The following is a 27,612-nucleotide window of genomic DNA, read 5'->3' as shown; positions in this document are numbered from 1 at the left end:
TTATAAGGATGCCACCCAAGCAGCTTCCTGTGGAGCTGCTCCAGGCAAGTGACACTAGAAGGAGACCCTGTGGCAGACCCAGTACCTGCTTGGACGGATTATATCTCTCAGTTGACTTTGGAATGTCTGGAAATTGCCCATGAAGAACTGGAATTTATAGCTTGAGACAGGGGGGTCTGAGCTGACCTTGCTTGGCTTGCTGCCTCCTTGACTCTCACCAGGAAATCCAATGTGAGAAGGTGAGATAAGAACAAAACTAGTATTTATGGTGTGGGCAAAATTATTTAAGAAAACCACATTAATCAAATGAAAAATCTGAAGGAACAAGGAAAACACTAAGTTCATAAAAACAAGAATTCCTATATCCATAGAATTCATAGAAACACTTTTTCAGTCCACATCTTAAGAAAAAAGTTTTAAAATGGAACATTTGGACATATTGTTTGACATGTTAATCTGAATAAGTCTATTAAATGTTCCTCTTTATTTCTTAGGCGGAGTGGTGGCTCTGAGATAAGGGGTCTGTGTATTCAATCAGAAGGCTGCAGGTTTGAATCCCAGACCCAAATGCCAGAAGTGATTCCACTCCATTGGGCCCTTCAGCAAGGCCCTTAACCTGCAATTGTTCCGTCCAGGGTATGATGTTAACTCAGGGTTTGGTAGCAGGTAGCTGTGGCACTCCAGCCACTGTAAAAGAACCTCGTACTATTCCATTCCATTCGAGCTGAGGTGTTGCCCGCTGCACGTCTGCGCTTGGGTCTCAATTTGGGATCCTGAGGTGGTTTACTGTGGCAATGTGATGTATCAGTGTATGCCCCAGGTCTCTTTATTTCCAGGAATTATGTACATCTCGTACAGATTACAATTGAAGGATCGGACTCAAGGGGGGTCGACTTATTCTCACTATAAGTCATTTCTTTCTTTTTCTCTCTCTAAATGCATATGCTCTATCTCTTCTTAAAAGCAGGGACTGCTGGCGCCTATCTCAAATAGCATAGGTTCAAGGCAGGAGCAAACCTTGAACAGGGCGCCAGCCCATCGCAGGGCAAATATACACACTTCCCAGCCACACACTGCAGTCAATTTAGGATGATCAGTTCACCTAACCTCCATGTCTTTGGACTGTGGGAGGAAACTAATGCAGACACGGGGAGAACATGCAAACTCCACGCCAGGAGGACTTGGGATGTGAACCCTGGTCTCCTTGCTGCCGAGGCAGCAGCACTACCACTGCGGCACCAGGCTGTCCCACTTGTAAAGTATACTGTTTAAAAATATTAAAGAAGACGTTAAGGAGCTACAATGTTTAATTAAATGTGCTTTGGAAAAGTGTTAGGCACCCTGTCTGCAAAATATTTTAAAGACCACTCTCAGCCCAGAATGTAATATTAGCATTCATATTGTTCAATCTATCATTTAATTTGTAAAGTTTCAAATAATGAAGACTAATGAGAAATCCAGAAATAGCGCTTTGGCTGACATATTGTAGCAGCCAAACATGCCAAAGAAAGGTTAAATACGACCAGCAAAGTGTCCTTTACACCTCTCTTTTGCACAGTAAGCAAACACACTGTGATTCTCAGTACTGATAAATGATCTGTTTTCATCAAGCATTCTGGGTTAAAAAAAAAATTAAGTTATTCTCCACATCCCTCGGAAAACTCCCTACAATCCTGCCTAATAATATATTAAATGATGATGAGTAGAAATAATTTTTGTTAAGAACACTCATAGATGTTAGAAAGGAAAAATTTATGTCAACTAAAGAATATTACGGTTTAAAAAAATACCACAGTCATTTGACGTTTTTTAATTCACAGCAAATGTCAAATAAAAAAGGACATGAAGTAGTTTTGGATTGCTGGGGAAATTCTCTCGCAGATCTTTATTCTATATAGAAGGTTTCATAGAGCCAGTGTTAATATAGCAGATCATCTGTGGCTCAGGTCTGGAGTGTAAAATGGGGAGGTATGTGTTTTACTTCACAACACATGAAGAACTAAACATATTTATAAAATACAAGAAAATTGTGATTATAGTGAGCAGCAGCTTGTTTGATGGTCAGACATACAAGTACAAATGTCACTGTACTTATGTATATGTGACAGAAAATGTGAACTTTTTATCAGATTTTTTGCTAGTTTTTATTTTTTTTTGTTATAAAGAGATAATACTGTAATACTTTTGCATCCCAGTTCCTTCCTGAATGTAGTTTGCGTGTTCTCCTTATATTCTACCCACTATCCAAAAACATGCAGGTTAGGTGAATTAGTGATGCTAAATTGACCCTGGTGTGTGCGTGGGTGTGTGTGTGTGTGTGTGTGTGTTTGCCCTGTGATGGACTGGCTCCCTGTACAGGGTTTGTTCTTGCTTTGTGTCCTGTGCTAGGTGTGATAGGCTCCAGCCCCAATCCCCTGTGACCCAGGTTTGGATTAAGCAAGTTGGAAAATAACATGACGTGACTGTAGTTTTGTTTGGCATATGACACTTTTGTGTTTATGAACCTGCATGCAGGTATGTGGGAAAATAATCTTCTGTTCTTCTCAGTTATGTTAGTGTACTGTATGTAAATCATGAGGATACTAGGAAAAAATACACAGGGAAATGCAATCGGTCACACACAAGCATTTATTTATGCAAAAACAGCAGAATTTCCTCCTTTCCCTAATGAGCCTAGCAAACCTAGAAATAATTGCAATTCCTCTTTAATACAAATCTCTTACAGCATATGATCTGAGAGAAATATATAATTATATAATGTACAGTATACTAATGTTTCATTGCCAGGGTTTTCCCCTGACTTGTATTTATTTTCTATCTCTTATATATATTTCTCTTCTGGTTCGTCCTGCTTCCACTTCAAAACCAGTCCCGCCCACACACAACCAACACGGCATTTCTCGATTCCTATTCGTCGTCTTCCATGTCATGCACTATACTGGCCTGCTGAGCATAATGCATCCAACAAGTACTCGAGGTGCTGCCACAACGGTAAAGTGGCTTTACCACCCTTGCGGGAGCCACCTGTGTCTTTACAACAGCTTCTTACACAGCAAACATCAGAAGCTAAAAATGATCGTGAACACATTCGAGAATACAACTCTTCTCTAGCGTTTGCTTCCATGGGTGCACAGATAACTCAACCTCCTGTCCATGGACCATACTGTTTTAAAATACATGGGCAAATTTATCACCAAATCTCTCCACTATACGCTAACACTTCTACCTCTCCAAGATGTGGACAGTTGTATGTTTTTGACACAGTGCAAGTTACTAAAGTACGCTTACAAAATAATGCAAATTCTGCATGCAGCGAAAATGTACTTCTCCGGCTAGATTCCATGCTCAGAACCATCAGCCCCTTCGCTAAATCATATAAACACATGCATGAAATCGCTCAGTCCAATCCAACAGCATCTGTACGAATGGTTTTCAAGGAAACCCCTAGGCAGGATTTACGACAATACAATGCCCCGACAGGTCACACCGATGTTGCAGCGATTTTCGTTGGAGAAGATGGCGAACCGCCTTCCAAAAGGGACATTTGCATCTATCCCATAGGCAACTCCTGTAAACATATTTCCACGCTCAATATGAACTGCGATCCTATGGTTTACCTACTTTTATTCCCTTACGGAGATATTGGCCTGCACAAAGATTTACAACATGTTACCGATAAAAGAAGCGCCAAGTGAATAAGGCTTACTCAATGCCAATTTTACGTGTACAGATTAGCAATGAGGAATACATTTAGTATTTTGCACTCCAGCGGCAAACTATTCCAACAGTACGTCGTAGATGCGTGTGTTAAAACAGAGGACACGCGTCTCAACTATCTGAGATTACATCAACAAGATCTGCGCGTTGAACTATCAGACGCACTGCAAGCAAACGCTGAAAATAAGAACGTTCGTGTAGGCAAAATTATCATATTACCGTCCACATTTCCAGGAAGTCAAAGATACATGCAGCAAAACTATCAGGATGCCATGGCCATAGTACGTAAATTTGGAAAGCCTGATTTATTTATCACTTTCACATGTAATCCTGCTTGGCCGGAAATTCTATATGCACACTGCGTCTTTCAGGAAGTATTTATTTCTTCTTGATTTCTGAATTCCTTTCTCACCATTTTCCGTTCCTATTCTTACACCGCTGTATGCTACGGCGGGCGTCGGCTAGTTAGTAATGTTTTAGTTAATTTTGAATTATTATTTCATTGTATTCCTGTCTTTTTTTTTTTTGCTTATAATTTCATTATATACTGAATCTATTCCTTGTGCTTTGTGGGTAGACTTCCAAGAACAGGGGCAACCTGACATAACTGCTGGTAGGTTGTCATTCTGGCACTCTACTCCAGTCAGCCAGAGAGAGCCAGCAGTGGATCATTGAGTTTGTTAGGAGTTCATTCTGTAAGGATTGTTTCATTGTTGATATTTGTTTATGAACTTTTCACTTCTGTTTTAGGATTTTGTTTTTGGAACTTAGCTGACGTGGATCGCTGTTTTAGGCAAATCCCTTTTTACTGTTTTGTTATATTTTCCAGATGTTGCTAACATTATGTTCATTTATAGCGATTGCATTTATAAAGATTGAACATCTAAAGCCAGCTTCCCATTTTGAAGCCTGTGTAAGCTGCAGCCTGTACGTAGGAGTTGGAGGCTGGCTGACTTAGAGGGAGTGTGTTTTTGCCTGCTTTATGGTCTTTTGGACTGCTTGCATGACCCATTTCATCTTGCCTGAGACTCCTGAATACAACACAAAGGTGCATGGCAACCCATCCAAGGCCAATTAGTGCTTCATCAAATGTATCGACAGGGCGTTGATACTGGTACTGCCCACTTTCTGAAGTACAGTAGACCCCAGCGAAGTCACAGTTCAGGGTTCGCGGATTCAGTCATTCGCGGATTTTTCCTTAGAACCTAACTATTAATTGTTAGTGGAAAGCGTGAATATCCTCCGCAATTTTTTATGGCTTTTTTCGTGGCAATACTGTGCTGTTGAGAGAACAGGAAGCAACCGCTGAGGGAAATGCGGTTTGGGATGGTGAAAGTAGTCAATCCAAGAGCGTTACTCATTTCTCCTTGCTGCTGATTGACTGCTGCCCTGTGACGCGTCTCCAGCTGAGTGTCCTCGTGGTTTCCATTTTGTTATTCTTAAGCACACAAGATGTTGCCGAAACACCCAGCACCTTCTAAGGCTTCTGGCACTGAGCCTAAGTGCCAGAAGAAGTTTAAACACTCCAGGAGTAGGTTGAACTACTGGATTTGCTCTGGGAACTAAAAAGTTATGCTGCAGTAGCACTCCACTATGGCATTAATGCAAACACCACACGCTACATAAAGAAGAACGAATCAGCAATCTGGAGTACCGTATCTGTAAGTTTCTTTGATAGTACCAAAAAGGTAATGACCGTAAGGAATAAAAATATCGTCAGGATGGAATCTGCCTTGGCACTGTGGATCACCGACTGCAGGAAGAAGAACATCCCCTTGGATGGTAACATCATCCGTGAGAAAGCATGGAAATTGTACGGAGTGGTGGCTCTGAGGGTAGGGATCTGCACTGGCAATCAGAAGGTTGCCGGTTCGAATCCCGTAAAATGCCAAAAGGGACTCTGCTCAGTTGGGCCCTTCAGCAAGGCCCTTAACCTGCAATTGCTGAGCGCTTTGAGTAGTGTGAAAAAGCGCTATATAAATGCAAAGAATTATTATTATTATTATTATTAGCAGCAGTTTGCTACAGGAGACGATGTAGCAACTTCCCATCACAATGTTCCTGAAACCTATAAAGAAAAGCCAGCACGAAACCCCACCAGAAGAAGACCTGTCCAAAGATACGACTCCTCCTGAAGCGCCTGAATCTGCATCATACTGCACAGCTACTTCATCATCATCATCATCAATATCATTCATCATTGGTGAGTACCCGTACATTTTACTGTATTTTAATTAAATGAAATTATGTGTTTACTCTGCTTATAACAAAGAAAACGACAGCACATACCAAAGAAAATGCGCTTGCATGAATTACAGTATGTATAGCGGTAACATCTGTATTTTACATTCTAGCACCGCGGGAGACATTGCAGTACAGTACTGTACAGTATACGGGTTTACCTTTACACTCTATTTTTAGGTCATGTATTAATGTATTAAGCTGCGTTTGGAACGAAATTAAAGTGTTTTGGGGGCATACTGTATTTAGGGTTTAAACTATAAATATAGACATTTAAAAGGCATTTTTTAAACCACATCCAAAAGTCACGGTTTTTCACAATTCGCGGGTGCTCTAGGAACGTAACCCCCGCGAATTTTGGGGGTGTACTGTATTCATTCTGCTCCTACTAAAACTCTGTCTTACTCATACAACAAAAATATTGTTACACTTGCGCTAATATTTATTCAATCTGATTTACTGAACCTGAGCTGCTTGACTTGTCGGTATAGCATGAATTGTATGTATCCATAATATAAAATGTGGATTAGCATTCTAGGACTCTTAAACATTCATCATGGGAGGAAAAATGGCAGGAGGTTTCCTGTTCCATTGAAAAATTGAAAAAATTGACTTTGATATATGTCAAGAGTTTATTCTGGTCATTGTAATAACTTTAAAATCAAATTTTAGAGCCATTTCAGTTTTGCCGCAGCCAACTTACATTTTTTCCTGCACTAACCTAGATATTGCTTTTTTTATGTGACAGAAGCATTTTCTGCTGTACAATTAACTGCTGTGTTGGCAAAAACAGTAGGAGTATCTTAAAATTGGCCATCCGTATCACATTTTTTGTTTAAAAAAAAAAAAAGAAAGAAAGAAAAGAAAACAGAAAAATGTGTACAGAAGCAAATTATTTGAGTCCCACATCATATTTTTCAACTTTATAGTTCTTGTTGTGGCATTAAAATTACAAGTGGCACCAGAAGATAATAATTTGGTTCCTGTAATAATACAAGCTGCTGTCAAGGGATGCCTTGTTTATAGCATTTGTCAGAACCCATGGAGTTGGTTTTTGGTCACCTATAGATTGCTTGTGTGCAGTGGAAAAACCTAGTAACTGACTTTTTTTTTTTTAGTTTTTGGAGTTACTAGGTAGAGATGGCCAAATATGTCTTCATTCCGGTCAGAGCATGATGGAAGAAGCTCGTATGTACACAGTGTTTTACATACTGCAAGACAAAAACCTAACTCCACTGACCAATGAGGAAAGACTGCCTACCAATGAAAATGTTGGATTACTATCACATGATTTAAATGCTGTGACTGTGTGATTTAAATGGCAGGTGTTGTTGATTCGTGAAAAAAAAAAAAACAATACTGTGCACGTGAAGCTTGTGGGGAAAAATGAAATCTAGAGATCGTTAAATATAGGGGCGACGTCATTTTCTCAATTTGCTGAAGAGAACTGTCAAATGATATCTAGTCTGAGTGGGCAGCTACTTTGTGGCAGTAGATGTATTGTATACATCTGTAATCTAGCTTTTGGGGATATTTGAAAATCAGGGGTGCAGTGATGTCTGATGGTTTATTAAGGTAAATTAAATGAAGGAATTATTAAGGAAAATATTGAGCAACACATGACAAAAACAGGAGTATTAGTGAATAGTCAACATGGGTTCAGTTGAGAGAGGCCATGTTTTACTAACATGCAAAGGTTCTATGAGGAAGCAACAAAAGGATACAATCAGAGAGGTACATATATAATCTTGACTTTCAGAAAGCATTTGATAGGTCCCACATGACAGGTTGGGCATCAAACTAAAAGAAGTGTGAATTCATAGTACAGTCTGTAGGTGGTGTGAATGCTAGGTGGCAATGTTGGCCCTTTAACCCTAATGGACAGACACTCAGGACACAGGGTAAAAGCACCAAGAAGTATTTTTAATCGTTTTTTTCTTGCACAGTGCCTTCACACTTCCCAGCAAGCTTTGTCCACCTCCAACTGACTCTGGTTCGCTTTCTGGGTTCACAGCAGTCTTTAATATATGGTCTGGCCCAGAAGTGCTTCTGTTCTTCTGTCCATGTGACTTGTCAGCACTTCCGGGTCAGATGGAGAACTTGAGAGAGAAATGAGAGTTTCTCATTTGCCTGGAAGCACTCCCATCCTCGTGACTTGATAGTACTTCCAGGATGTGGAGGAAATAAGAGTTCCAAGGTCTTCTCCTAGCGTTTCCTGGCGGTGCCCACGGTACCCAGCAGGGCAGCAATGCCGAACTCCAAATTCCATGATGCCTTGCAGGAATCCGGGGCACCGCTGTAGGGAAGCTGCCATGTAGTGTTTTGGGGAAGGCAGTGTCCAAACGTAGCTGCCTTCCCCCATCCTTCCATTCTCAGGACATCCCGGCCGGGCTGAGTTGCTAGCCGTCCCTTATAATGGGTACAAAAGTAGCCAAAACTCGGGAAAGCAGGGAGTTACAGTGCCTGGAACCTTAATCAGAATTGGTTGATGTTAAGAGTGCTATCCCTCTGGGGTCATTGCTGGGGCTCCTACTAGTTTTAATATATATACATGATTTAGACAAGAATATAAATACAAAGCTGCTTATGTTTGCAGATGACACCAAGATAGGTGGATTGGCATATAATCGATAATCTGTTGAATCATCACAGAGGGACTTGGATAGCAAACAAGTGTGGGCAGATTTGTGGCAGATGAAATTTAATGTAAGTAAATGTAAAGAATTACAAGTAGGAAGTAAAAACGTTAGATTTGAATAAATAATGGGAGGTCTGAAAGTTCAAAGTAGTGCTCATGAGAAGGGTTTAGGAGTCATCGTAAACCTGTCACTGTCAAAAAGTGTTCAGAAGCTGTTAAGAAGGCTAGTGGAATGTTAGGTTATATAGCGCTACCGATGTGTAGGGTACAAGTCCAAGGAGGTTATGCTCAAGCTTTATAATGCACTAGTTAGTCCACACCTGGAGTACCTTGTGCTGTTTTGGTCACCATATTACAAAAAAAGACATAGCAACACTAGAAAAAGTCCAGAGAAGAGTGACTAGACTGATTAGAACTGCAGGTAGTGAGTTATGAGGAAAGATTAAAAGGGATGGACCTTTTCAGTTTAAGCAAAAGGAGATTAAGAGGTGACATGATTCAAGTGTTTAAAATTATGAAAGGAAATAGTACAATAGATTAAGGTTGTTAGCACACAAGAACATGGGGGCACAGCTGAAAACTTTATACAACAACAACATTTATTTATATAGCACATTTTCATACAAACAATGCAGCTCAAAGTGCTTTACGTGATAAAGAAAGAGGAAAAAAAGACAAAACAAATAATTAAAATTAGGGAACACTAATAAAAGAATAGAATAAATAGAATATTAGAATAAAAGTAAGGTCAGATGGCCAGGGAGGACAGAAAAAAAAAAAAAACTCCTGACGGCTGGAGAAAAAAATAAAATCTGCAGGGGTTCCAGGCCATAAGGCCACCCAGCCCCCTCTAGGCATTCTACCTAACATCAATGACCTCACAATCAGTCCTCATTGTATTCAGGGTTCTCATAGAAGAATTTGATGACGATGGTCATGTGGACCTCTGGCCTTTAATCCATCAATGTAGGGACATCACGGTGCTTTGATTAGGTGGTGGTGGCACAGATCGCCACCACAGAAAACCGGAAAAAGAACAGAAGAGAAAGTAGGGGTTAGTACGGATTTTGGAGCCACCATGAATAATGATAATTAATTGAATATACAGAGCATCAGGATTTAACTAGGATGAAGCTGTGAGAAAGCCATGTTAAAGTAATGTGTTTTCAGCAGTGTTTTAAAGTACTCCACTGTATTAGCCTGGCGAATTCCTATTGGCAAGCTATTCCAGATTTTAGGTGCATAACAGCAGAAGGCCGCCTCACCACTTCTTTTAAGTTTAACTCTTGGAATTCTAAGCAGACACTCATTTGAAGATCAAAGGTTACGATTTGGAGTGTAAGGTGTAATACATTCCAAAATATAAGATGGATCGAGATTATTTAAGGCTTTGTGAACCATAAGCAGTATTTTAAAGTCAATTCTAAATGACACAGGTAACCAGTGTAGTGACATCAAAACTGGTGAGATGTGCTCAGATTTTCATTTCCAAGTTAAGATTCTAGCAGCTGCATTCTGCACTCGTTGCAGTCTATTTATGTCTTTTTTGGGTGGTCCTGAGAGGAGTGAGTTACAGTAATCTAGCCGACTGAAAACAAAAGCGTGAACTAATTTTTCAGCATCTTGCAATGTAATAAGAGGTCTAACTTTTGCTATATTTCTTAAGTGAAAAAATGCTGTCCTAGTAATCTGATTAATATGTGATTTAAAATTTAGGTCAGAGTCAATAGTTACCCCTAAATTCTTTACCATCGTCTTGACTTTTAATCCTAATGCATCAAGTTTATTTCTAATAACCTCATTATATCCATTATTGCCAATCACTAAAATTTCTGTTTTCTCTTTATTTAGTTTGAGAAAATTAATACTCATCCATTCGAAAACACAAGTGAGACATTGTTTCAGTGAATCAAGAGTGTTGGGGTCGTCAGGCGCTATTGATAAATACAGTTGTGTGTCATCGGCATAGCTGTGGTAGCTCACATTATGCCTCGAGATAATGTGACCTAACGGAAGCATGTAAATTGAAAAGAGCAGCGGACCCATGATAGAGCCTTGTGGAACACCATATAGAATATCAGGTGTCTGTGAAGTATAATTACCACAACTAACAAATAATTTTCTACCTGCTAGGTAGGACTCAAACCAATTTAAGACCCTGCCAGAGTGGCCCACCCATTGACTAAGACGATTTCTAAGAATATTGTGATCAATGGTATCAAATGCGGCACTCAGATCTAAGAGGATGAGAACAGATAGACGGCCTATGTCTGCATTTACCCACAAGTCATTTACTACTTTAAAGTGTGCAGTTTCTGTACTGTGATTTGTTCTGAAACCCGACTGAAACTTATCAAGAATAGCATGTTTATTGAGGTGATCATTAAGCTGCGTAATGACTGCCTTCTCTAGAATTTTACTTAAGAAAGGCAGGTTAGAAATAGGTCTAAAATTTTCAAAAGCAGAGGAGTCAAGATTATTTTTCTTCAGCAGGGGTTTAACTACAGCAGTCTTAAGACTGATCTAATGACGAGTTTACTATGTCAAGAATACTGTCAGTTAGCACGGCAGATACTTCTTTGAAAAAATTTGTTGATTTTGTGTCAAGGACGCAGGTGGAGGGTCTCAGTTGAGAAATTATTTTATATAAATCAGGTAAATCTATTCAGGTAAAAGAATTTAATTTGTTTTTAATAGAGAACTGGGGTTTAAGAGGATCAGTACAGTGATCCCTTGCTATATTGCGCTTCGCCTTTCGCGGCTTCACTCTATCGCGGATTTTATATGTAAGCATATTTAAATATATATCACGGATTTTTTGCTGGTTCGCGGATTTCTGAGGACAATGGGTCTTTTAATTTCTGGTACATGCTTCCTCAGTTGGTTTGCCCAGTTGATTTCATACAAGGGACGCTATTGGCAGATGGCTGAGAAGCTACCCAACTTACTTTTCTCTCTCTCTCTCTTGCGCTGACTTTCTCTGATCCTGACGTAGGGGGTGTGAGCAGGGGGGCTGTTCGCACACCTAGACGATACGGACGCTCGTCTAAAAATGCTGAAAGATTATCTTCACGTTGCTATCTTCTGTGCAGCTGCTTCCTGAAGCAACATGCTGCACGGTGCTTCGCATACTTAAAAGCTCGAAGGGCACGTATTGATTTTTCACTGTTTGTTTTTCTCTGTCTCTCTCTCTCTGTCTCTCTCTTTCTCTGCTCCTGACGGAGGGGGTGTGAGCTGCCGCCTTCAACAGCTTTGTACTGGCGGTGCTTCGCATACTTAAAAGCCAAACAGCCCTATTGATTTGTTTGCTTTCCTCTGTCTTTCTGACAGTCTGTGCTCCTGACGCGCACTCCTTTGAAGAGGAAGATATGTTTGCATTCTTTTAATTGTGAGACAGAACTGTCATCTCTGTCTTGTCATGGAGCACAGTTTAAACTTTTGAAAAAGAGACAAATGTTTGTTTGCAGTGTTTGAATAACGTTCCTGTCTCTCTACAACCTCCTGTGTTTCTGCGCAAATCTGTGACCCAAGCATGACAATATAAAAATAACCATATAAACATATGGTTTCTACTTCGCGGATTTTCTTATTTCGCGGGTGGCTCTGGAACGCAACCCCCGCGATGGAGGAGGGATTACTGTATTGGGGAGATGTACTATATTATTTCTAATATTATCACTTTTTTGATTCAAAAATACAGCAAAAGCCTCACAAGTTTCACTGGAAGTATTTTGGAGGCATTCCTTTGAGTGACCTGGATTTAGCAGATGATCAGTTGTAGAGAATAAGACTCTGGGATTACTAGCATTGTTATTTATAATTCTAGAGAAATAACAGCGCCTCTCAAGACAGACTATGCTGTTGTATTCTATTATTTTAACCTTCAATATTTCATAGTGGATAATCAGTTTAGTTTTTCTTCATTTATACTCAGCTCTCCAGCATGTTCTCTTTAGATCAGACACTCTTTGGGTCTTCCATGGTATAACAGTGCTAGAAGATTTTTTAACTATCTTTTCAGGTGCAACTATGTCAGCAGCAGCTCTCACCTTAGTATTAAAATTTTCCACCTTGCTATTCACATTATTCTCACTATTGTAGTAAGCACTACAAATGGACTGGTTGCTTAGAATGTTTGTAAATTTTGAAGCTGCTGATAAGGGTAAATTTTGCACAAACATTAAGACGTTTTTCTTGACACAGAGAACTATAATAATAAAATAATACATTTTATTTATATAGTGCCTTTCCCATGCTCAAGGCACTTCACAGAGTTTAAGAAAAAATTGCAGGGTATACAGTATATAGCATTGTACTAAACTAGATAAACGTTAGAGACTATAGAGACATGGAGTAAGTTACCAAATAGTATGGTAGACTGTAGGACTTTAGGGACCTTTAAAATGTAACTTGGTATTATTGTGGAAGAATTCAGTAAATAGGACTGGCGAGCTCTGTTGGGCTGGATAAATGTTTCTAATGTCACTCTCAAACTCCTGTGAACATCTGACTCTGCACCCCTAATGTGAACCCAATAGAGGTCATTACAGCTTGGCATATTTCAAGTTTAGCTGTTAGTTTGGTGGATTGGGGTAAAAATAGAAAGAACTCTCTATTGTCCAAATAAGGATTTGGATGAGAACATGTTTTACTGCATACGTTTGAAGACCAAGGTGGACAAGCAAGCAGAGTTACTAAAATATGGCTTTAGACTTTTGACATTCTTATTGTTTTCATTTCTTTCCCAGGGTGTATCTTGCCTATATGCATTAGATAGATAAATAGATTCTTTATTAATCCCAAGGGGAAATTCACATACTCTAGCAGCAACATTCTGATAAAGACAATATTAAATTAAAGAGTGATAACAATGTAGTTATACAGAAGACAATATCTTTGTATAATGTTAACGTTTACCTCCCCCCCAAGGGTGGAACTGAAGAGTCGCATAGTGTGGGGGAGGAACAATCTCCTCAGTCTGTCAGTGAAGCAGGACATTGACAGCAGTCTGTCGCTGAAGCTCCTCTATCTGGAGATGATCCTGTTAAGTGGATGCAGTGGAGTATCCATGATTGACAGGAGCCTGCTCAGCGCCCGTCGTTTCACCACAGATGTCAGACTGTCCAGCTCCATGCCTACAATAGAGCCTGCCTTCCTCACCAGTTTGTCCAGGCGTGAGGCGTCCCTCTTCTTTATGCTGCCTCCCCAGCACACCACTGCGTAGAAGAGGGCGCTCGCCACAACCGTCTGATAGAACATCTGCAGCATCTTATTGCAGATGTTGAAGGATGCCAGCCTTCTAAGGAAGTATTGTCGGCTCTGTCCTCTCTTGCACAGACCATCAGTATTGGCAGTCCAGCCCAATTTATCATCCAGCTGCACTCCCAGGTATTTATAGGTCTGTACCCTCTGCACACAGTCACCTTTGATGATCACGGGGTCCATGAGGGGCCTGGTTCTCCTAAAATCCACCACCAGCTCCTTGGTTTTGCTGGTGTTCAGGTGTAGGTGGTTTGAGTCGCACCATTTAACAAAGTCCTTGATTAGGTTCCTGTACTCCTCCTCCTGCCCACTCCTGATGCAGCCCACGATAGCAGTGTCGTCAGAAAACTTTTGCATGTGGCAGGACTCTGAGTTGTATTGGAAACATATTAGTGGAAACATAAGAACAAAAACCAACAAGTATGTTGAATGGTGGCAGTGAGAGGTATTGTAAAAGTAAATTATACCACAATGTCACCAAAACACTAACTGTATTGTCTTTTAGTTACACATTTGCTTAGTAAAATCGCTGTTCCTTCAGTTGAAAACGAGACAGGTGATGCGATTTAGGCATTTAGTGAAAATGTGTTTGGCAGGGTGCACATGGTGATGGTGGAAGTTCAAAATCTGTGCTGAAGTCTTAAGCTAAACATTATAGATAACGGATCATTGTGGTGCTTTGCTGATTATAGTGTCAGTGAATCATAATCTCTAGATAATGAAGACTTGACGTTGTTTTTAGTGTAACAGAAATATCGAGTACATGTTTAGTCACTTGCAAAAAGTGTCAATGAGCCATCTTTCATACCTTTCTAAATAAGTTGCATTCATTTTCCAGTTTTACAGTCTTGCAGTACAGTAGTTGAAAGGAGTGGGAGAAGTGAGCTGTTATGACTGAGGTTTACACAAGATGCCGCACAGATACAGGCGTGAGTGTTGGATGGGGTGGAGGCAGAAGCTCAGACTGTTAGCATATAAAAAGGCCTACCACTATATTTGTACAGTAAGGGATGATGATGAATAAATAAATATCATTACTGCTTTAGTGAATAAAGAATATCATCGTTAGTAAGTTGAATAAATAAATACAAATCTCATGTTGTACCTTTTCTTGTTCAACCCGTCTTACATCTGACGTCACCCCATCCTGTGACTTGCAACAAAGTGTTTCTTGACTCACCACACACAACTTCAGGCATTTTACTGCTTTGCTGTCAGGAGCGACCATGAAACGAGTTAAAGAAAAAGTATAAACAATAATACAAGTTGAAGTAACTGCTCTCAAGATAAAATTTAAAACTGTAAACCAATTTGTAGTTGGAGTTGCACAGAATGTTTCTTAGTATTAAGATAGATGAGTTTGCAAAATTGAAAATGCTTTTCAGTGAGAGATTTTGAAATTTCAACAATATGTACTGCATGCTGTAGTTGAGAGAGCTCTATTTTAACTGAGTTTTTCTGTCAAATTTCCAAATTAAAAATAAAAATCAGCCCACGTCTATTGCAGTTGGTGCTTTTTTGCATTATTTGCGAACACACCTGCAAATGCACTGTAATAAAATCACAACATTGCCTGTTCAGTTTCAATGACCAATTGTATGATCTTAAGCAGGTCACATTACCTGCAAGAAATCCAACAATAGAAATATGGAAGTAATTGTAATATTTATCTCTTGCCTTTTTTTTTCTTTTCTTTCTTTAAAGATACAAGCCACGACACTTTTGCAGTGTCCCACCAGTCGGTCAGGGTCACACCATTTTTGCCCTGTCATCAGGCCGTGGAAAATGCGGTGTTGCTGTCATCCGTGTCAGCGGCCCAGCTTCTGCATTTTGCCTAAGTCAACTGACTAGAATGAAGCAGGGACTTCCACCTCCTAGAACTGCTGTTCTGCATAGCATTTCGGACCCCAACTCTGGGGAGGTCCTGGACCGAGGGCTGCTGTTATGGTTTCCAGGTTAGTGGCTAAATCGAGTTCACTTTCTTATTGTTACATCTCTTAAATTTTCCATTTTTGATTTCTCTGTGTTTTTTTCCTCTTTCATATGTTGCTCTCTGTTTATATTTACTGTGGTGTGCGGGTGGCTGGTTTTGCTTATTCTGTTTTGTTGTCCTTTGTATTACAGCATTGGAAGTGTGCCACTGGTGAAGGCTTGGGATTGCAGTGTTAACACGGCTCAAGTGTATTTTGCTTGCGGGCTTTTGTTATGAATGGCCTTTCCTTGAGTCATATACAGTATGTTGGTTGTTGTGCTGGATTAAGACAGTGAAGCCATTTACATCTTATTCTGGGGAGAGGCATAGTGAAGTAAGGAGAATTAAAATATATTTTGGCACCCTGTCTGTCTGTCTATAGGTCCACAGAGCTTCACAGGAGAGGACTGTGCTGAATTCCATGTGCATGGTGGCCCAGCGGTAATAAGTGCCATCCTGCAAGCCTTAGGTAAGGAAATAACATTTACTTACTGTAGTTAGTTTTAGATTTGTTTTCTCTGTTCAGATCTTTTCACAGGTATAGCTAAATCATTTCAAATATGCAGATATTTGTTTTTAGTTTGTGAAAATAAGGTTACATGTCAGTATTTAATACATTGTTTCAATCATATGATTTACTCATCCATTTTCTGAATCTGTTACAAAATGTTAAAAACACTCCCTGAAGCACTGGGCTCGCTCACTCTCCATCACTGAGTACTCTCATTCATATTGCACCAAATCTAAGATGAACCTAACATGGTAATCTTTGGGATTACAAGAGGACCGCCCTGGTGGCTTTCGGGACCATGGGAACTGAGCTTGGAAGCTCAACCCTATAGGGGCCAGTGGTCACCGCCATGGGGCACCCCGATGCCTGGAGAGCCCTGGTACTCAGCACTTCCACCACACCCGGAAGTGCTGGGGGGAAGATGACCAGGGACACCCAGAGTGCTTCCGTGACACTGGGGAGTTCTGGTGAAGGTTAATCAGGATGCACCTGGAGCACATCCGGGTGATTATAGAAGGGGCCGTCTCCCTCCATTCTTTGGCTTGAGTTGGGAGCGGAGAAGGACAGAGCTAGGGAAGAGAGGAAAGGAGGCATCCTGAAGAGAGAGAGGCATTGATAATAATAATAATAATAATAATAATAATAATTGAGTGAGAGGCCTGAACTTTGGGGGAGTTTTGGGGTTGTGTGGCACTTTATTTGTAAATATATGTATAATAAACGTGTGTTGGTGTTTGAACCATCGGTGTCCACCTGTCTGTGTCCGGGCCACAGTAGCCAGAAAAAAACAGGAAGGAGAATGTGCCAATGCATGTCTATACAGTGATAATTGACAAGTAAAGCACTTTTAGTATGTGTGGACAGAATGCTGTTTGGGCATGGTATACTGGAATAATAACTCATAATATTCTCAAATTCACATAATACAGTTCAGAGTTATAGAGGGCTGGAGCTTATCCCTGTAGCACTAGGCAAAAATCAAATCAAGTCAGAATCTCAGTCCATCGCAGGGTCCATTCATGTAATAATAATAATAATAAAACATTTTATTTATTTGTAGGGACTCAACACTCAACACTAAACACTCAGGGACACCGAAGAATAGATAAAACACAGATTATAAACAAAACTAAAATATAAAAATTAAAATCAGACAGAGCAATTGTAATCAAAGAGAAAAAGCAGTCTTAAACAAATGAGTTTTAAGTTTAGATTTGAAAAGTGAAAATGATTCAATATTTCTAAGCTCAGATGGTAGTGAGGTCCAGAGCTGGGGAGCAGAGCAACTGAATGGTGGTAAGACGGACGAAGGGGACAGTCAAGTAGATAGAGGAAGAGGATCTAAGGGTACGGGAGGGAATGTCAACATGGAGGAGGTCAGACAGATATGGAGGGGCGAGGTTGTGGAGAGCCTTAAAAGTTAACAGAAGAATTTTGAATTGAATGCGGAACTTAACTGGAAGCCAATGAACCTGCTGCAAAACGGGAGTGATATGGTGAACGGAGGGGGTTCTGGTAATGATGCGGGCAGCTGAATTCTGGACCAGTTGAAGCTTATAAAGAGATTTGCGAGAAAGACCAAAGAAAAGGGAATTGCAATAATCCAGACGAGAAGGGACAAGACTATGAACAAGGATAGCAGTGATGAGGGGCGAATACGATTAATGTTACGCAAGTGGAAATATGCAGACCGGGAGATGTTATTGATGTGGGACTGAAAGGATAAAGTACTGTCAAGGATGACACCCAGCCTCTTAACCTGTGGGGAAGGGAGGACAGAGGAAAATGAAAAATGAACAATTTTGAATAATGTTGATTTTGTACCAATGAGGAGAACCTCAGTTTTGTCACTATTTAATTTAAGAAAATTTGAAGAAAACCAGGATTTGATTTCTGCTATGCAATCAATAAGTGAGGAGGGTGGAAAGGAAGCAGTAGGTTTGCTAGTGAGATAGAGCTGGGTGTCATCAGTATAGCAGTGGAAGCTAATGTTATATTTACAAAAGATATTACCAAGGGGAAGGAGGTAAATAATGATAAGGAGGGGCCCCAGGACAGAGCCCACCTGAAGTAACAGCGGTGGGGTTGGGATGTGAAAATTTTAAGATGAACAAACTGAGTGTGGCCTGAGAGGTGGGATCTGAACCAATCTAGTGGAGTGTGGGTAATGCCAATCGAAGATAATCTATTGAGAAGAGTGGTGTGACAAGTAGTGTCAAAGGCCACACTCAGATCAAGGAGGATGAAAACAGGAATTAAACCAGAATCAGCTGCCATAAGGAGGTCATTAGTAATTTTTATAAGTGCCGTTTCTGTACTGTGGAAGGGACGTAAACCAGACTGGAACTGTTCATACAAATTATTTTGAGATAAATGAGAATGAAGTTGAATAGCCACTATTTTTTCAAGAATTTTGGAAATGAAGGGTAGATTAGAAATTGGACGAAAATTGCTGAAATTAGTCGGATCAGCACCAGGTTTTTTCAGTATTGGGGTTATTGCAGCAGTTTTAAAAGATGAAGGAACAGTACCAGTAGTGAGAGAAGAGTGGATTATAGCAGAAATAAGAGGAACCAGAGAGGGGAGGCAGGCTTTGACCAGAACTGTAGGAGGGGGTCATGCTTGCTGATACTTTTACAGGGCCAATTTCGATTGGCATCTGACCTGACAAGTGTGTCTTTAAAATCACTGGCCAAAGTATTTGAACTTGGGACTGTTAATCCATAGGACAGCAGTGCTCACCACTGCACCAAAGTGTCCAGAGTCCAGAATTATGCAGTTGCAGTTTAGAAAATAGAAAACATTTTGATAAGACAAGCATGCCTACTGAATAGCTATTCACCAAACCTGTCCAAAGTGGAGTCAAGCTTACAGTTGAGAATCACCAAGGTGTTACTTTTAACTGTGCTGCTAAGTGACTTGTGACATGCACTGTATGAGAACGGGATATTAGTTGGCCCAGTCCCTAGTGCTTAAATCTGTCATTTAATTGACATGACTTCAACAGACTGTAGCTGCAATCCTCAGTACCTACAACGGTTCTAGCGACATGCTTACTCAAGGACATCATCCTCTTCATGCAATTTCCAAGGTGTTAGTTATGTGGACTGATTGAATGCATTGCGTTTTTCATTTCAACAGATGAAATATGAAACTGACACCACAACGTAATAAAGGAAATTTTAAATAAGAAAAAATGATAGAATATAAAAGTTCTTACAGAAGAAGCATTAATCCCATTGGAGCTCACGGACAGAGAGTCAAGTAGCTGATGGTTTGGTCTTGGCATCTCAAGCTCAGGTTCTGGGTGACCAGCATGCCCTCTTTATAATTGTTAATGGAATGTGTTATTTATGCCAGTTCTCATTTTGCTACATTAATAAGGGCAGATCACCGGTATGTTTTAATGTACTCGAATGAGATTAGCACTCTTACCGTTTATTTCATGTATGTATTGTATTTATATTTTCCTTTATCAAGTTATAGTGTCAGTTTGCCTCTTGCCTTAGTTATACAGCATTTAGTATAGAATGTTCAACAGCAGCAGTAATGGTTGCGATGTGCCATCTGCTGGAATGAAAAACACTATGCATTTTGTTGCTGCATCCATTGCAAAAATATATTGAAATAATGGCATGTTACAATTATTAATGCTGAGTGTTTCTAATGGAGTGTTACTGCTGGACAAATAGAAATTGGCCTTATTATATAAATAAGAAATAGTTTATGACATTTCTGTAAAAATTATAATTAAACAGCTTCTTGTGGTACTCCTGTTGTCTTCATTTAAGAGCTTAATTTAAAATTGCAGCTTTCTTCAGTTTTATTGTTTCCTTCTTACAGTTATACCTCTTTTTGATCTCTGTTTGTTTAGCTCTGGGGTGTTGAACTCCGGTCCTGGAGGGCTACAGTGGCTGCAGGTTTTCATTCTAACTATGTTCTTAATTAGTGACCAGTTTTTTCTGCTTATTAACTTCTTTTGCCTTAGTTTTAATTAACTTCACTCGTGACCCTTAGCTGTTTCTTTTTCCTTAATTAGCAACTAAGCAATAATGAGACACAAAACACATGACCAGCTCACCTGTGCCCATCACACAATATCTGAAAATAAAGAAAGGTGAAGGTCTCAGTAAAGTTGATCTCTCAGGTCACCAAAACGTTTTGATGATGTTCTTAGAAAAAAACAGAAAATCAACAGTTTTAGAAATGTCGGCTGTGTCAGAATGAAAGCAGCAACAAGCTGTGGAATTAAACAATGGGTTTAATTAACGGCATGCATTGGCTTCTCGTTAAGAAATGGGTTGGAGTGAAATTGGTTGGAGTTTGAAGCCCCAATTTAGCGGGTCATCTGTCGGCTCGTTTCACGTCTCATTTCTGTTTGCCTGTCATTTAATGAAGAAAAGAATCAATTCAGGGGACTCAATCCTTAAAAACAGAGCTATTAAAATGAAGGGGAAATAAGTTACTGTATTTAGCATTGAAACCTGGTCACTGATTAGAAAAAGGTTAGAATAAAAACCTGCAGCCACTGTGGCTGTCCAGGCCTGGAGTTTGATACCCGTGGTGAATGAATTCTACCGATTCATTATCTTCATAGTTCATACCCCACAGACCTGGAAATAGTCAAATTAGAACTTGTACTTGACCTTGAAATATGGAAATCAAAACTGTGCACCATCTTCCGAAAAGAAGCTGTTCAGATAGATAGATAGATAGATAGATAGATAGATAGATAGATAGATAGATAGATACTTTATTAATCCCAAGGGGAAATTCACATACTCCAGCAGCAGCATACTGATACAAAAAACAATATTAAATTAAAGATTGATAACAATGCAGGTAAAAACAGACAATAACTTTGTATAATGTTAACGTTTACCCCCCCCCGGGTGGAATTGAAGAGTCGCATAGTGTGGGGGAGGAGCGATCTCCTCAGTCTGACAGTGGAGCAGGACATTGACAGCAGTCTGTCGCTGAAGCTGCTCTTCTGTCTGGAGATGACACTGTTTAGTGGATGCAGTGGATTCTCCAAAATTGATAGGAGCCTGCCGAGCGCCCGTCGCTCTGCCAGAGATGACAAGCTGTCCAGCTCCATGCCAACAATAGAGCCTGCCTTCCTCACCAGTTTGTCCAGGCATGAGGCGTCCTTCTTCTTTATGCTGCCTCCCCAGCACACCACCGCGTAGAAGAGGGTGCTCGCCACAACCGTCTGATAGAACATCTGCAGCATCTTATTGCAGATGTTGAAGGACGCCAGCCTTCTAAGGAAGTATAACCGGCTCTGTCCTTTCTTACACAGAGCATCAGTATTGACAGTCCAGTCTAATTTATCATCCAGCTGTAATAAAAATAATCATCCATTATTTTATGTATACTGTATAATGGGGACCAAGAAATCACCACTTTAAATGATTCTACTTATAACAGGGACCAAAAACTCATAGAAAATATTTAGGAAATGGTTTAATGGGGTCTTTCTGAATATCCTTATACAAAGGTGATGTTTTTTCCTAGATTAGGGTTAATCTAATAGGCGTGCTTTGTGGATAGAGATCATCAATCCACTTTGCTAATTGCCTTTTCATCATGTCCATCACATTATTCTGTATTTGTGTTATATTTACCTGAGAATGCCACTGCATAGTTTTGCTTGGTTATCTTTTTCTTGTGAATCATATGTATCATGGTTTCAGCACACAAGAAATATCAATCACCCATTCTCTGTTTTTCCTTCAGTTAATTACATTCATTTTAACTTGCAGTCCATATGAAGCACATTTCCCTTTGGGTCCAGAAACCATTTTGCCATTACTGCTACACTTGGAAGATTTTGCTGCAATAGTAGCATTAAAAAAATCACTAAAATAAGGAAAACCGCCTTATCACCAGCACATATGGTGCTCATCCACTGGGTCCAGTCCCACCCTCTGGAATTGACTGGCTATCTGCTGCAGCCAGGTGTTATATGGGCGTCTCCTTGGCCTGGTCCAGTCGCTCGGGTCCTCAACAATGGGGATCCTTCAAGGTGGATCACTCTTGAGGAGGCACTGCCATTAAACAAATATAAAGGCCCATACAGCACTCTTTGACGTGCTTCCAAATATTTTATCCGTGGAAACTTTGTAAGTACAGGGAGTTTTTATTTCATGTTTTGTCATATTTTTAGGTGTGTTATTGTGTGAAATTAGATAATGAATATTATTTAAACATGGATGGTCTATATCATAAAGCCATTATTCATCTGAAGCAATGTATCCCATACAGAATGCTAAATTAGCCAATGTGTCATTGGGGTTTTAATCAGTTCTTTACACTGCCTTATACTGAACACTGATTGTTTTAATAGGTCTTTTCTAGCTCAGTCTTTACATCATCCAAATGTATAATTGCCATCTAATATATTTAGTCCCTCTGTGTTTTACTTTGTTTATCTACATGCTACTCTATTTGCATTTTATCATTGTAAGTGACTTTAAGGTGTCACTGGTTATTCTGATTTAATGTCATCTGCAATTGGTTGCATTTTTCTCCTAATATTTGGAAAAAATTTGCACCTCAGCACTGATACTCAATTTATGACACATTTTGATTCTGAAAAAGATTATAAAAGGTCAGGTCAGTTACAAGGTCTGGTACAGCACGTTATTGCACCCATCACTTTACAAAACACCTTGGGATCCCGTTTGGCAACCCTCTGGAAATGACCGGCTCTCTACCAAAACCAGGTGGTATATGGGTGTCCCCTTGGCCTGGTCCAGCCGCTCATATCCTCAACAATGAGGATCCTATGAGCTGGACCACTCTCGGGGTGTCATGCCACATGGACGTAGTGCCGTAACTGACGGTCCCTCACAATGCTGTTAATGTGCCTCATTCAGGACTCCATGACCAACCACTCATTCAACACAAAGTCGAACCAGCAGTACCCAAGGATTTTCCGGAAGGAGACACAATACCAAAGGAGTCCAGTCTTCGCCGCAGTTCACTGGATAGTGTTCATGTCTAGCAACCACATAGCAAAATAGGAAGTACCAGGACTCTAAAGACTTGGACCTTCATCCTTTTTCAGAGATAATGGGAGTGCCACACACCCCTTTCCAGTGACCTCTTGACCCCCCCATGCTCTTCCAATCCCTCTGCTAACTTCATAAGAAGAGTCATCAAAGAGATGAATGTCACTGCTGAGGTAAGTAAACCTCTCAACAAGTTCGACACTCTCTCCGCAGACAGACACACTGCTGATGGCTGTGCCCAAGAGGTCATTAAAGTCCTGAATCTTGGTTTTTATCCAGGACATTCACAAGCCCAGACACTCAGGCTCCTCACTCAGTCTCTCGAGAGCCCCGATCAGAACCTCCATCGACTCCGCAAAGATTACAGTATCATCGGCAAAGTCAAGATCCGTGAATCTTTCTTCACCAACAAGTATCCCACAGCAACTTCGGGGGATCCTGCAAAGTCTCAGGATGTCCCACAGGGCAGTTCAATCAACTGTCAAGTCGATCACTTTACGAAAATCAACTGAGGCTACAAAGAAATTCTGCAGATATTCGCATTTCCGCTCGATGAGAATCCTCAATACCAGGATGTGGTCAATGGTAGACTTCTTAGGCATAAAACCAGACTGCTCTGGTCACTGGTAAGTGAACAACTGATCACGGATCCTATTACGATTATAGGATTTTCTTTTGTTTAAACCACTTCTGGATTCAATTTAGCATTTCATCCCAAATTGTGTCCGCTTGAATTTTGGTGAGTAGTCTTTCATGGAGCAGTACTTTAAGCACTTTTTGAAAGCTTTTTACAAAGATATTGAATAAGTATTGGCTCAATTGTAAATTTGACCTTTTAACACTCACAAGTCTATACTGTCATTTGCAACAGGTTTTGCCATAGACTATTATGTATGAATAACTTGGTGTAGGTTTACATAGAAAAAAAGCTGAAAGCCACTTTTGTCAACTTTTTCAAAATCTAAATCCGAGAGCCATTGTTCTTCTTCAACTAGCAAACATTGTGGTTCAGTTATTTTGAAATAAATGTTCAACAATGCAAGAAATCATACATCACAGGTTACAAATCTTTTCTGTTAGTTTGAAAACTAAAAATGCAAAAGCATTTTTTACTGAGAACTGTTTCACTTTCGCTAGTTCTAGGTGTTTTTCTTACCAAAAATATAATAATAAATTGTTACTATTTTTCTCAAAATTATGAATGATTTGAATTAACTCCTAAGAAGAAATTGCCTTTTTGCATTACCTCTGGCGGAATCAGATCACAGCAATTGTACAGTGCCGCTGGAGCAATTTTCAGTTTAGGAGCCGTGCTCAAAGGTCCAATGAAGTAGGGTCCCTTCTGGCAGTAACTGGATTTGAACTGGCAGTTTCTTCAGATACCAGTTCAGATCCTTAGCCTCAAATCCACCACTCCACCTGAGATAATTACCAAAACATCCAAATATTGCAAGATCATTTTTTTTAATAAATCATCTTCCAGTACTTCTTGGTTAAATGCTTTGTAAACAGAAAGTGTGTTTTCTCTTCAGTTTCAGAGCTGTGGTATTGGCAGGATTGTATTTGTCCAGTAGAGGGGTAGTACTAGGGTGCGGTACCGTGTTAGCCATTATGAATGTAGAGAAAAGCCAAGCAAAATGACACCTTTTATTGGCTAACTCGAAAGATTACAATATGCAAGCTTTCGAGGCAACTCAGGCCCCTTCTTCAGGCAAGATGTAATCTTTACATCTTGCCTGAAGAAGGGGCCTGAGTTGCCTCGAAAGCTTGCATATTGTAATCTTTCGAGTTAGCCAATAAAAGGTGTCATTTTGCTTGGCTTTTCTCTACATCCAGTAGAGGGGGCAATTGCATAAGCAATTAATTGGCAGCTATCTGCACCTGTAATGGAAAAATTGCAGTATTATAGGTTTTTATAATGGTTATATTTATTAACAAATTAATCACAGTAAATATTAATATTAACCTATTTAGTGCAAGTGCAATCAGTTGGTTGTTAGAATATGAAAAGTAGCTGTTCCTTTGATTTAATTTCCAATGGTGTTCACATCAGATGCTGATGTTTCATCAAATTAAATGTGTCATGCCTTTGTTTATTTATGCAACAACACTGGATTTGGGCCTTAATAACCAAGTGAACAAATATCCACTGTACTGGTTACATTTAACATACAATTTCATTTTTGGTGTGTCACAGTGGTGTAGGTGTTAGCACTGCTGCATAAAAGCTCCAGAGGACAGGCTTTGAGTCCTGGGCCTAGTTGCTATCGTCTTGGAGGTTATACATTCCCCCTTTGTCTTAAAACCCCTACAGTCTGGCAACAATAAAACTGGAGTTGGCACCATTTTGCTCAGACTGCCAAACCACTGTACACCAAGTACACACGCACGCACTGCTTTTTAATCACTCGTGATGACTACTGAGTATCTCTTTTGGTGACAGGAGCATCTATCAAATGTGTGAAAGAGGGAGATGCTGTATGCAGAATGTACAAGCAAAAATAATTGATCTCAAAATAAGTCTAAAACTGTAAACTAATTTGTAATTGAAATTGTATAGAATGTTTCCCTGTCTGTGTTAAGAATAGGTGACATAAAAGAGAGGGCTGTTTAGGGCAGGACGGATTACAGTGTCAGATGTTCCATCCATTTTCTACACTCACTTACCATGGCAGGGTTACAAAGCAGCTGGAGCTTATCCCAGCAGGCAGCAGGTGCCAGGCCAGCACAAGGTAAACACATACACACTAGTGCTAATTTAGCATCACCAATTTACTTATCCTGCATGCATTTCAGAAGAAACTACAGTAAAACCACGTGGGCCCACGTGCAAACTCCCTACAGGGAGTACCAGGGGATGTGAAACCGCGGACTCCTTGTACTGTGAAACAGTAGTGCTGACACTGCACCATTGCGCTGTGTATTCGTTAATTATTATCATATTTACATTAGCTGTAATCTTAGAAAAATGTATGGAAAAAATGGCATTTATTACGGACTTACTTTAGTAACCTAGTGCGTCTTTTGGGTGGAGGCCAGGCCTTTCTGGCTACTCCTTACACTACACCCATGGTTCCAACAGGATTAGGTACAGGGCAAAAAAAGTGTCTATACAGGATGCCAGTTAGCAGCAGCCATGAGTAAACTCTAATTCTTGATACAGTTGAAGTTAAAGATGCATATGACACACACTAATAGTCCACAAATTAACCTATTAAAAACTACTGTAGAGCACTGACCACCGCCAGATCTCAATACCATTCAAATTTAATTAATAACAGCCCTGGAAACTCCAAACAATTTTTTTCCGTGATAAATAATTTGCTCAATCCTCATATCTACGCCTGTAATAATTTCACAGAGGATCAGTGTGATAATTTTATTGAATATTTCACCTCTAAGGTAGACACCATCCGCTCCTCATTGTTTGTTTCCAGCCCTCCATTGCTGGATGTTTCCATATCAAAGCCAATGGGCTGCCTCTCTCAGTTCCTCTGTGCAACAGTTAAAGAAGTTGAGAGCATCATCCAGAGGATGAGGCGTTCAACGTGTTCATTGGACCCTTTTCCTACCCCTCTGGTAAAAGCTAATGTATTGGATTTAAGCCCTCTTATTGCTGATATTATTAATCACTCTCTCCCACTGGCCTTGAAAACCGCTAAAATTAGACCTCAGTTAAAAAAATCCTCTTTGGATCCTGAAGTGATAGCAAACTATCGTCCGATTTTCAACCTTCCATTTTTGTCTAAGGTTTTGGAAAAGCTTGTTTTGGTCCAGCTTCAGGATCACCTCAAAAAATTCAATCTGTTTGAAAAATTTCAATCTGGTTTCCGATCTTCTCACAGTACAAAGACAGCCCTGGTCAGAGTCACCAATGACCTCCTGATGGCCACTGAGCAGGGCTCTCTATCACTCCTTATCCTTCAGGATCTCATAGCTGCATTTGATACAGTAGACCGTAATATTCTCCTCCATCGTCTCAACTATATGATTGGACTTTCTGGTGCTGCTCTGGAGTGGTTTGAGTCCTATCTCACAGATAGGGCTGAGTATGTGGACCTGGGGGACGCTAAATCTCGTACGCATACTGTTACCTGTGGGGTCCCACAAGGATCAGTCCTTGGACCGACCCTTTTCAACATCTATATGCTACCTCTGGGTCACGTCATCGGCAGGCATGGCGTTTTATTCCACTGTTATGACAATGATACACAGCTCTATGTGAGACTGGATTTGACCTCCCTTACACCTCCAT

At 40.1% G+C, this 27,612-nt stretch overlaps 2 protein-coding genes across 2 annotated transcripts in view; both read left to right on the top strand.

The window, feature by feature from the left end:
* The window catches only part of LOC114662864 (tRNA modification GTPase GTPBP3, mitochondrial), a 110,360-nt gene that overhangs the window by 26,766 nt on the left and 55,982 nt on the right, over nucleotides 1-27,612 (top strand). The window contains exons 2-3 of the mRNA XM_028816570.2: nucleotides 15,563-15,813; nucleotides 16,213-16,299. Of these exons, the coding sequence (XP_028672403.1) occupies nucleotides 15,563-15,813; nucleotides 16,213-16,299 (338 nt within the window). The remainder of the gene's footprint in view (nucleotides 1-15,562; nucleotides 15,814-16,212; nucleotides 16,300-27,612) is intronic.
* Nucleotides 12,945-27,612, top strand: part of gtpbp3 (GTP binding protein 3, mitochondrial) — a 62,953-nt gene continuing 48,285 nt past the window's right edge. Inside the window, exons 1-3 of the mRNA XM_051935429.1 lie at nucleotides 12,945-12,949; nucleotides 15,563-15,813; nucleotides 16,213-16,299. Coding sequence (XP_051791389.1) covers nucleotides 12,945-12,949; nucleotides 15,563-15,813; nucleotides 16,213-16,299 — 343 coding nt within the window. The remainder of the gene's footprint in view (nucleotides 12,950-15,562; nucleotides 15,814-16,212; nucleotides 16,300-27,612) is intronic.

The sequence above is a fragment of the Erpetoichthys calabaricus genome, chromosome 12 (assembly GCF_900747795.2).
Source record: "Erpetoichthys calabaricus chromosome 12, fErpCal1.3, whole genome shotgun sequence".
NCBI classification, from domain to species: Eukaryota; Metazoa; Chordata; class Cladistia; order Polypteriformes; family Polypteridae; genus Erpetoichthys; species Erpetoichthys calabaricus.
The sequence above is the reverse complement of the archived record's forward strand: the minus strand, read 5'-3'. Positions and strand labels throughout refer to the sequence as shown.